Source organism: Ailuropoda melanoleuca, chromosome 13 (assembly GCF_002007445.2).
Source record: "Ailuropoda melanoleuca isolate Jingjing chromosome 13, ASM200744v2, whole genome shotgun sequence".
Taxonomy (NCBI): Eukaryota; Metazoa; Chordata; class Mammalia; order Carnivora; family Ursidae; genus Ailuropoda; species Ailuropoda melanoleuca.
Window position 1 is genome coordinate 5,506,001 of NC_048230.1, and position 11,513 is coordinate 5,517,513.

Here is an 11,513-nt window from a genome sequence, read left to right on the forward strand (position 1 = left end):
GCAGGCAGACGGGGCTGCATCATGCAGTCAGGCCATGAAAAGCACCAGGAAGAGCATGGCGCAGCCAGGGACCCTGGTCTTCAGCCCACATCCCAGCAAGGCTTCCCAGGAGTGAGTGTGTGAACGCTGAGAAGAGTGTCTCAGGCAGAGGGAACAGTGGGCACCAAGGCCCCAAGGTAGGGGTGGGCACAGCTGCTATGAACAAGGGCAGCTGGAGAAGACGCTGGAGAGACAGGCTGGCCCCTGAGATGAATGGGCCAAACGCATGGCCCTCGGCACAGAGTGTGGTGAGAACTCGGTGACCACTACTCGTGTTATAAGTATGACCATAAATCGGGGTGAGGGAAGGATGACAGTTGGTCAGTGCCTTCGGTGAGGTAAGAGAAGGCACCACCCAGAACTATGTTGGGTCAGGGCCGAGCAGGTGTGTGCAGGAGGGCTTCCTGGAGGAGGAGGAGCCCTGAGTGGGTTCAGAAGAACCGACAAGGGCTGGGCGAAGCGGTGTGGGGGGATATGGGTAAATGGGGGTGCATCCGGTGCTGCCAGAGAAGAACACAATGCTGGCAGAGTGGGAGTGGCAGATGGGGTGCCGAGCGCCCCCGCCGAGGAAGTGTGTCTGTATCTGTGACAGGCTGGGTAACAGCGCTGCTCCTGACAAGCGAGCTCACGAACGGCCCCTCATTACCCCTACACCTTGTCAACGAAGCATGAGTATCCCTACTTCACACACCAGGGAGCTGAGGCTCAGAGAGGTAAAGGAACTCACCCAAGGTCACAGGGGCAAGAAAGGGGACTAGTCAGGACTGGAGCTCAGCTGTGGTCCTACAACCCTCTTCTCCACCTCTCTATCCCTGGTGGGAATGCCACCGTCGGGGGAAATGCAATGACAGGTGGAGGGAGGCTGAGAGAGGACACGGGCGGGCCCATAAACACCAGCAGCTCTGAGGCACCGGCCCTGCCTGTTGGGCAGTAAGATGTGGAGCCCCCCCCAAGCTACACCTTCTGGGTCCTTGGTGTTCGTGGGCCAGGCAACCTGCTTCTCTTCTCCCTGCCCCAACCACTACCCAGCCTGGCCCAAGCCAGTGTCCTCATCTAAAAAGGAGATAATAGCAGTATGTGATTTTCAGAACTATTGTGAGGATCAAAAGAAAGATCAATGGAAAAGTTCCCGACTCATAGTAAGGGCTCAGGAAATGTTCGGTTAAACTGGGGAAGGTCATGGGCACATTAACTATGATTTGGCCATAAACGTGAAGTCTACAAAATGGCTAAAGACTCCCTGAAGGCCACCCTCTGGCCTTGGATCATGGATTGTATGCCCCAGTTCCCTGCTGGACCTCCACATTACAGAAGGAGCCCCGGCGCGGGGGGTGGGGGGGGCTTTTCCTGGTAAAAGCACATGACCGGTGGGCCACCGCCCGCATACCTTCTTTGTCAGGGCTTTGGGGAGGGTTCCAAAATGGGGCTCAGCTGCTCTGTCCACAGGGTTGTTGATGTCTGAGGGGACAGACTCCGTCCTCCGAAGCCTAGGTTCTGTTTAAAAAGGAAAAGAGGGAACTGTGAGCAGGGAAGCAGACCGAGCTACGGCAAAGTCCACCCCAAGCCCAGAAAGCAGACAAGAGCAGCACTCACGTGGAAGGAAAGATATTCTACACGCAGGGGCTTCCTTTGTACACTTGTTATGACACTTCAATCTGGTAAAGAAGGCGGCAGGGTCAGTGCATGGAGGGCCACTCGGGGCTCCCAGGGCAACACTCACTTGTGACTGCCTCAATCTCCATGCCATTTCTCAACAAACATTAGCCCAGAAGTCTGGAATATTCCACGCTGATCATCCTAGCAGTGTCTGTTTAGACGTTCCCGAGGTTGTCTGCCTAACCTCACAGCAAAGCAGTTTTAATTGTCATTTTATCTTTTGTGGGTCACATGTCTTTCTCTTCTCTAAAGAAAAGGACACCCTCCACTCACAGTCAGAAAACTGGAGACAAAAATCTGAACTTATGAGAAAGATGAATCAGAAGGAGAGTGTCTACATGACCATAACATTCCAGGGATGTGAGCGGTGGCCCCTCCCGCTGCATTCCAAAATGGGCCACATGGTCTGAGGGTCAGCACAGGCCCAAATGGAAAGACCTGGCCTTCAGTTTGGTCCTGCCTGCTGCACCCTGTCTTGGGGTTCTAGACAATCAAATGGGTTAGCACTGGGGCCCTACCAACCTCACACCACGATCATCGGAGAGTGTGGGGCTCAGAGGTCATTCTGTGCTCTCTGTATGAAAGGCATTGCTTGAAAGGGAGCGGGAGGTCCCCAATTTAAAGGCAGGAGCCACAGAAGACCTAGACTGGTGGAAAACTCTGGCGTCTCCTTGGTGGCCAGGGGAGTCACCAGGAAAACACAATTTATCCAACGGACATGCACCAGACCTGTGGCCTCTGGTCTGGTGGGAGCCTAAGCGCCTTTCCTACACACACTAGCTCAGAATCTGGACACCATCCTGATAGATAAAGGACCTGGAACCATCTGCCCAGTTGTGAAAATGAAGCCCAGAAAGAGCAAGTGCCTTGCTCCAGGTCACAAAGCAACGGAGGGGCAGTGATCCGGGAGCAGTGACTCCAGGTCCATCCTCTATAAGCAACAGAGGACGCTCTACCACCCCCGCCCACACTGTTCCCTTCCTCGTCCTTCTGTCCTACAAGAAAGCACCATGGTAAGAAACAAGAAAGCTGGGTTTGTATAGAAGCGACATTCTCCCTGAACTCTCCTCTTCTGTGAATGCCACGAGCCACTGTTTTCACCGCCACCTGACCCTTCTCCCCATCTTGTATGCTACCACGTTAAGGTTAAACTTTAGAACTCCGTATAGTTTCCAGAACAGTCCTCCCATTCCTCTCGGACTCTGTACAAGGTGTAAGGCCTGGAATGCTCTTTCTTCCTTGGTCTCCCTGGCAGACTTCTACTCATCCTTCAATGCCCACCCCCAATTTCCCCTTCTGGGAATGCCTGGCTCGATGCTTCCTTCATCTCCCCAGGGAGGGCTGATCATACCATGGTGTGCTGAATGGGATTATAAATAGTAGGTTTAAGAATTCTCAAAGGGAGGGGCACCTGGGTGGCTCAGTTGGTTAAGCAACTGCCTTCAGCTCAGGTCATGATCCTGGAGTCCCAGTATCGAGTGCCACATTGGGCTCCCTGCTCAGCAGGGAGTCTGCTTCTCCTTCTGATCCTCCCCTCTCTCATGCTCTCTCATTCTCTCTCTCTCCCAAATTAAAAAAAAAAAAAAAAAAAAGAACTCTCAAAGGGGCTCCCATGAACTCTGACTTAACCTAAGGCTGAGCATCCAGTAGTAGGACCCCTACTGAACTCAATGTATGGCGTTCACTCGTTTCTCCCACCCCTTCCACCCGCCGCGCATCACCTGCAATGCTTGCATTTCACTCCGAACATCATGCTCTTCTGACACACGTGGCAGACCTGGGACAACCAGGACTTGGTGGAGAACCTGCAGCAGGGGGACACAGGAAAATGCTCCCGTGGCTTGGAGACCAGAGCCCGGACAGGGGAGGGCGCCCAGGAAACCAGCAGACGGGGGTCCATCCCGGAGCCACCGGTGCCCTCTCCCACGGCAGGGATGCTCAGGGCCACTGCTTGTTCCCAGGGCATTCAGAGTTTCCAGCCACAATGCCATCCTTGCCAAAATCCCAAAGTCAGCATGGTCACGGAGGCCAGCTCTCTGGCAACGGCCATCAAAATTACAAGTGTGCATACCGAGCGATTCCCATTGTCGGAAATGATCCAGGGGACACTCCCGCGGGTGTCAAATGAGGTACAGACAAGGTTATTCCCCGCCGCGTGTCTGCAGCAGTAAAAGACTGCAAACAGCCTATGCTGTTGAGGTGTGCAGGCGACTGACTATGGAAAGTACAGTCCAACCACACCATTGGACACCGTGAGGCCAGAGAATTAAATAAGAAAACCTTTCTGCGCAAACACAGAATGATCTCCAAGTTACGTTATCAGGGAAAAAGTACATGACTTCATTTATATGAAGTTCACATGCAGGAAGAAGTAACCAATGAGGACAGAAGTGAACAGTAACCCCTGGGTGGTAGTGCTATGACCCTGGAGGGGACGAAGATCAATTTCTGGGGTGCTGGATGCTCTGGAGCTCCACCTGTGGGGTACACATGGGGGTATCCATACGTAAAAATGCACCTGTGCTCTCAGTTCTACGTAAATGGTGCCTCCGTCTTTACAAGAAAAGAAGGATAGAACAGCATGTTTAATACACATACGTACTTGCTTGTATAAAAATATCTCAAGAAACTGCCAAGATCTGCCCACAGGGGGACCCAGAGGGCTGGGGGCAGCAGCAGGAGCGGACCGCATAGATACCCTCTCTGTACACCTCTTGAATTTTGAATGTCTTTCAACCCAAACTAAATCAAAATTTTAAAAATTTAAAAACACAAAAGACAGATTGGAAGGAAGGACAAGGGGTTGAGTGGGTGGTACGGCAGAGTCCACAGGGCGGGGAGGCCGAAGGGCAGAAAGAACTCACATTTTTGGAGGAACAGATTTTTGAAAGCAGAGTCCATCACAGTAACAACAGAACAAATAGCAACAGAATTTGGGGAACGGTTTGTAACGCATCCTGAACATGAGCTCACGCGTTGCTTACAACCCCCCAGGGAGTGAGGCAGGTCGGAGATTCTAAGTACACAGACAAGGGAATCAGAGAGGTTAGGTGACTTTCCCAGGGTCACACAGCTGGGATGCTGTGCAGTGGGGTCTGCACCCCAGGTGCCTAAACTCAGAGCTGCATGGCTTCTCTGAGAGACAACTAGGGCCAAGCACAGGGCAAGAGCATGGGCTCTGGGGTAAGACTGCACCAGTGTGACTCCTATAGGCTACTGGCTGTGGGATGCCTTGGAGCTCCCTCGCAGGGGCCCGGGGAGGTCATATGTGCAAATGTGTAGTGCACACGAGCCCTACTGTCTCCACCCAGCCAACATGGGTGTTTTCAGGGACCAAGACAAAGGCACCCACGTCCCCAACATGCCTATTAAGGAGCCCTAATCCTGCCTCTCTGGGATCCACATACTCTCTCTGGGCTTTATTCTCCTCTCACGCCAACAGCGGGGAAAAGGGGAGCAGCTCAGAGGTGTCTGAGACGACCTCCCCTCGGCAATCTTGAAAATAGGGCAACACGGCAGTCAGGTCTGGGCCTGAGAAAAGCCAAGTGCTAGGAAGGGGTGTGGGGTGGGGGGTAAAAGTTGTCCCAGGCCAGGAAGCGACCATGATTAGACTGAAACACTTCAGACCATCCTGTTGAGAGAGAGAAAGAGAGGCCTGGAATCTGGGTTTAATATACCAGGCGGGTGTGACAGTGAGCCCAGAACCTGGGTGGGGCAAGGCAGGGCGACCTGGCAACGTCGCACCGAGAGGGGTGCCGCTGCCCTGCATGGGGGGCAGCCTCTGGAACTCACTGGCACAGGGGGAAGGAAGCAGCAGTCTGGGAAGCACCCAGGGCAAGCTGCCACAGCCCCGCAGCCTCTGTGAAACCAGGGGCGCCTGAGACAAAACAAACAGCAGCCGGCCGATCCCGGGGTCCCTCACATACCGGATCTCGGGCTAGAGTCTGTGCTTACACACTAGGCACACCCCAGGGCCGGACAAGTGAGGCTCAGCTGTGCGGCACCCCCTTTTATCCTCATCACAGCACTGGGGGGAGTCTGGTTCACAGAGGGGAAAACGGAGGCTCGGAGGGATTCCTGCCCACAGGCGTGCAGCCCATGGAGGAGGAAAGGGTGGGGCTCCCGTCCTGTGCTGAGCAGCCCCCTCACAGCCTAGGAAGGCCCCACTGGGCGTGCCACGGACGGAGGAGGGAGGCCCTGTCCCCATCGTGGTGCCGCAGCCTCTCTTCCATGAGACTCCGGTGTACGGGGATCAGCCCTGACCAGGCTCCAGAGGGGCCTGGGCGCCGGCCAGAGGACTCAGCCGCTATCTTACGGGCAGCATGACCTCAGGCAAATTACTCAAGCCCTCAGAGCCATAGCCGGGTCTCCACCTCTGGGCAAGAGCTCCCGGCCAGGGGCGCCTGGGTGGCTCAGTCGTTAAGTGTCTACCTTCAGCTCAGGGCATGATCCCAGGGTCCTGGTATTGAGACCCACATCGGGCTCCTCTGCTGGGAGCCTGCTTCTTCCTCTCCTTCTCCCCCTGCTCATGTTCCCTCTCTCACTGGCTGTCTCTCTCTCTGTCAAATAAATAAATAAAATCTTTAAAAAAAAAAAAAAAAAGAAAAGATCTCCGGGCCAGACTCCCAGGCTCACTGCAGCAGCACTCACGCTCCAGGTGGAAATGAAAGGCCGCCCCAAGTTGCAAAGCTCTTGACAAGCGTGCCCTGTGGTGTTCCTGACAGCCTTTGGTGGAGATGGCCAGGGCACAGGTGTGCCAAGGCGCTGCTCTGCGGGGTGTCCAGTGTGACGAGATGCCACGCAGACCTGCTGTCTGTGGCACACACCAGCCTCACGGTGCTGNGGCTGTCTCTCTCTCTGTCAAATAAATAAATAAAATCTTTAAAAAAAAAAAAAAAAGAAAAGATCTCCGGGCCAGACTCCCAGGCTCACTGCAGCAGCATTCACGCTCCAGGTGGAAATGAAAGGCCGCCCCAAGTTGCAAAGCTCTTGACAAGCGTGCCCTGTGGTGTTCCTGACAGCCTTTGGTGGAGATGGCCAGGGCACAGGTGTGCCAAGGCGCTGCTCTGCGGGGTGTCCAGCGTGACGAGATGCCACGCAGACCTGCTGTCTGTGGCACACACCAGCCTCACGGTGCTAAGGCCGAGCCTTCGGGCTGGTCCACGTCACAGGCCCACATCAGCCCATGCCAACACGCACCGGCCACCAGAGTCCCCAGGCGTTGCTGGAAATCCAGACTGCCAAGCTGAGAACTTTAGGGGTGGGCCAGGGGAGTCTGGGGTTTCAAAGCTTTGTGGGCTCTGATGTGCGGCCACTTGTAGGCCCCTCATGATCTCATGATGGATCTGCAGGAAGCTCTCAGCTCCTCCTCCCTGAGACTGGGACCATGTTTCTCCTGAGACCTGTGTTTTCCCTCCGTGCAGGGGCGGGGTCGGGGAGGGTCCAGCCAGCCCATACAGCCACCGGTGATAGGCAGGGGTTCCAGATAGGCACAGGGCTGTGTTCACCAAGGTGATGGACAGACCAGTAGCAAAGAGCCCCAAGAAACAAGGATCAGGACAGACCCCTTCCCCCCACGATGAAAGCAACCCCTCAGTGGGGGTCCCAGTCCATGCAGGCCCCAGCCCAGCTCTGGGCCCCCTCCCCGTCCCAGCCTGGCTCACCTACCTGTGAGTCACCGACAGCCCGATATCCCTTCGTACCATCTGTGGGGATCCATGTGGGAGGTCTGCAGGGAGAGAGGCCAGGTTGGGAAGGCTGAGAGGCCCGTGTCCGTGGCCTTCTAGATCAGAGATCACAGGCTGGGTGGGTGAGAGGACTTACTGAACAGTAGATAAAGGTGTCCCTGAACATTCAAAACAGGGACAGGCCACGGAGACCAATGGGCCAGCACAGTTACCCTCATGCCTGGCCCCGCTTCTCCTGGGAACATGACTGCCTGATCTCCCCACATGGTTCGGAAACCATCCCTGTGTGGCTCCTAGCTACAGAAGGAGGCAGCCTCGAGAGGCAGAAGGCAAAGCAACGGTGAGGACAGCTGTCTCCGCGGATGTCCACCTCTCGCACTCCCACATGGATGTATCCATAGGTCACTGGCTTGCAAGGGCTTAATGCAGGTCACTCGTTTGGCGGGCAGGAGGTCTCTGGCCCTTGGTGGTGGAGGGTTTGAGGCTGGTTAGCACATCCCGTACCTTGACAGCTGCAAGCACCTTGAGAATTTTGCTCTGAGAGCCTCCAGTGCCAGATGCTGGCAGGCAGCGCAAGGACAAGGTGAAGCTTTACCACACCCCGACGTGGGCCAGCCCCCGGGGCTTCCTGAGGAGTCTCACTCGGGCCCCGAGCTTTGAGATGAGCATTCTGTCTGCCTTCCCAGAGGGGACCCTAAGCTCTCCCTGTCCTAATCCTGGGTTCCCCATTAGAATAGCATCCTCAGTGTTCAGGCCTTACAGGTCAGGCAGTGGGGCAGCTGGAGGTGAGCCTTCATCTACGGGCAGCCCACATGTCCCACTGCCTCCTGCCCCTCCTCTGCCTGGGCACCCCACTCCTCCTCCTCCTCCCCGGCCTGCTTCTGCCCCTACTCAGCACCGCCTACCTCCCCCTGGAGGAGGGGTTCTCACTATGTCCTGATGGGCTTCAGGGGTTCTGGGAATCCTCTGGATTGGTAAGCTTTGTGGGCTTTTCTTTGGAGGGAGGGTCTAAACTTTAATCTAGTTATCAAAAGGAACCAAAACCCAGGAAAGTCAGGAACATGGTGCTTGAGGGATCTGCGGCTGTCTCCTGTCCTCAAAGCCAGCAACACCCCCTACCCCCTGCCGCACGTGCTGGCCTGGCACACACCTGGTGCTCATTAAGTGCTGGTTCACTTAATGCCAAGTCCCACATACCTGAGCAGAGAGAGAAGGGGGAGCTGGGGTGCTGACTCCTCCTCCCATACCAAGGGGAGTTTGATCAGAACCAGAAGGGCCCTCTGCTGCCCCGTGATGATTCAAGAACCAATCACACTGCCCCAGCTCTCTCTGGCACACCTGTCCTGGGGCTGACTTGTCCCAACTCCCTCCTGGGACCCACGTCACTGTGAGCAGCCAAGGCCAGCAAAGCACATGGGTCTAAAAGGGGGTTAGGCTGCCAGCCTAAGAGAAACAGACTATGGAAAATGAGATTTCAGCCATATATGCCACCTATGGTTGACCTGTAACGCCTGCTGCGGGTGTGGGATAGGAGGGAGGGGAGACAGCACGTGGGCCAGGCAGCAAGTGCCCCGATCTAGATGAAACACTTGCCCTGAAGACCTCGGCCTGCCTCCCTGCACACTAGGCAAGCGGCCTCACTGCTGCGGTCCCTGCGTTACTACAGCAACCGGGAGGCTGACAGGACGGACTGTCCTAGGGCTGCGGGTGCTGCATTCTCCCCCAAGGTTCTGACAAGGGCCTGAAGTTTGCACCATGCCCTGGGGAAGGGGCAGTGCAGCCTCCCTCCTTGCTCACCCTATACCTTCCTGGGGGTCTTGCAGCCAGCTTTATTTTGGCAGAACTCCAGCCTATTATCCTGCTCCCCCCCACACCCCGCCTGGTCACTAAGACCCTACCGACGGCTTCGTCACTCCTCTTAGCCAGCTCAGGATAGGACAAAAATAAACGGCTATTTCGCTCAGGCCCAAACCAGACATCTCTGCATTTCCACTGAGACAATTCAAAGCAGACCCAGAGGCATGGTTGTTTCCCTCTGCTCTGACTCAGGAGAGAGAAGCCCTACAGCGCAGCCAAGTGCAAGACCCTGCTTCCAAGCTGGAGGTGGACAGATGGAAAAAGGGATCGGGGGGCCTCCGGGGCTTCCTCTGCCCCTCCCAAAGGGGCCTTCCCATTCACACCCTCCAATCTCTTGGGGCCTCATGCAGAGTCAAGCCACATTCCTGCCTCCGGGTTGCCTCTCTCCTGAAAAGAGGGGTCCCAAGACATCAGCTCATATCCACCTACACCAGACCGACGGCATGTGACTCTGGGTGACCCCAGCAGCCCAGCACGCAAGGCTCCCTGCCAGAGGTCACCTGTGGGGATGGCCAGGTACAGACAGGGCCTGAGTGGGGACTGTCCACGGCCCGTAACGCTCTCCAGGTCTCAGCTTCGCAGAGAGCAGCTCCTGGCCGGGCTGAGGTCACCCGTCCTAGAGCTATGTCCTGAGGCGGTCCCCAGCATCTCTGCTTCTGTGTGGTGGAAAGGCCGAGCAGGCTGAGGGAGGGCCAAGGAAATCCACCTCTGATGGGGACAGCAACACAAACATGACTCCCGGGGAGCAGAGGGGATGAAAATGAATCACTCTTACCAAACCTGCAGGAGACAAAAAGAGAGAGAAAGTGGGATGACGTCACCACGCTGGCTCAGCGTGTTCCCCAGAACCTTCCCCCCTTGGGAGGGAGAGGGCAACGTGCTCAGGTAAGGGCTTTGGGCCCCTGGCGCATGGGACAGGCTGGCTGCATGACTGTGGGGATGGTTCCTCAATGGAAAGGGCTAGAAGTTACTGCCCGTGGGTACCGGAGCTACCCCTGTGCTGCGTGCTTTCGTACGTTAGCTTGTCTAAGCCTCACCAGCCATGCAGCCCGTTGGGGTTTGCTCCACTTCACAACCGAGCAAACAGCCTCACAGTCTCTCAAGGTCACACACCCACAAGCGGGGACACCCCGCCCAGAGCCCCGCGGGGAGGGTTGCTCAGGCTCTGGGCAGGAGAAGGGGAAGTGGCTGGAGCAGAAGGATGAGGAGAACAGCTGTGAGAACAGCCAGGTGGTCCTCAAGGAGGGACAGATGGGGATGTGCCCTGAGCAAGCCTCCCCACGGGGTGCCGCTACCCCAGGGACAAAGAGAACTGTGGGAGACCCAAGCCACCTAGTCCGTCCTGTGGGCTGAGAGCAGCAAGGTGACCCGAGTGTCCATGTCACTGCTAGTTCTGGTGGCTCTGGGTAGACGCGACTCAGAATCCCAGGGTGAGGCCCAGCTCCCCAGCTGTGGGATCCGAGGAAGTGCTGTCATCTGCCTGAGGCTCTGTTCTCCACCCAGAGCCCAGAATGAGACCAGAGCCCTTCTGACGCTCTTCTCAGGGGAAGATGAGAAACAGACGCACTGGGTTTACGCACTGAGATGGCCTCTGATGACCCACGTCCGTGTGTCCCCATGGTAGTTATACTGAGCTCTCTGGGACAGGAGGATCCACAAGGGGAAGAAGGGTGCAGTCCATTCTGGGGGGTAGAGGGGAGGACCAGGTCCCAGCAGGACAGGCTGATGAGGAGTGGCAGGGGAGGTCACAGCATGGCTTTCTCTCCTTGGCTGACACACTCAAAACCATCAGAGATGTCCAGGGGCATCCCATAAGGGACCCAAGACAGCCTGCACTGGGACAGTGGGACCAAGCCTACCCGAGACTGGAAAAGGAGAGCCCACGTCAGGAGAAAAGCCAAGTTCCCCAACCCTAGGAGGCATCCGGAGAAAACTCGCTCCTTCCCCTCTGCCCTGCCCGTAAGAGTATACTGACGAGGGCGATTCTTACAATGGCAGAACTGACAACGACCTAAAGGTCTGCCAGGAGGGGAGGAGGGAGTTAAACTATACGATGCAATGATCCAAAGAAGTTAAAAAGATGGGTAGTTTATGGGGCGCCTGGGTGGCACAGCGGGTAAGCGTCTGCCTTCGGCTCAGGGCGTGATCCCGGCGTTACAGGATCGAGCCCCACATCAGGCTCCTCTGCTATGAGCCTGCTTCTTCCTCTCCCACTCCCCCTGCTTGTGTTCCCTCTCTCGCTGGCTGTCTCTATCTCTGTCAAATAAATAAATA

At 56.1% G+C, this 11,513-nt stretch overlaps 1 protein-coding gene across 5 annotated transcripts in view; it reads right to left on the reverse strand.

Annotated features, from left to right (window-relative positions):
* Nucleotides 1-11,513, reverse strand: part of KSR1 (kinase suppressor of ras 1) — a 149,315-nt gene that overhangs the window by 28,489 nt on the left and 109,313 nt on the right. For all 5 annotated transcript variants that reach the window (XR_004619929.1, XM_019803315.2, XM_034641848.1 and 2 more), the window contains exons 5-9: nt 10,015-10,019; nt 7,363-7,423; nt 3,417-3,500; nt 1,633-1,694; nt 1,427-1,533 (exon numbers count right to left, since the gene is read on the reverse strand). Coding sequence is in view for 4 of the 5 variants with exons in the window: in XM_019803315.2 (XP_019658874.2) it covers nt 1,427-1,533; nt 1,633-1,694; nt 3,417-3,500; nt 7,363-7,423; nt 10,015-10,019 (319 nt within the window). In the remaining variant the exon portion in view is untranslated. The remainder of the gene's footprint in view (nt 1-1,426; nt 1,534-1,632; nt 1,695-3,416; nt 3,501-7,362; nt 7,424-10,014; nt 10,020-11,513) is intronic.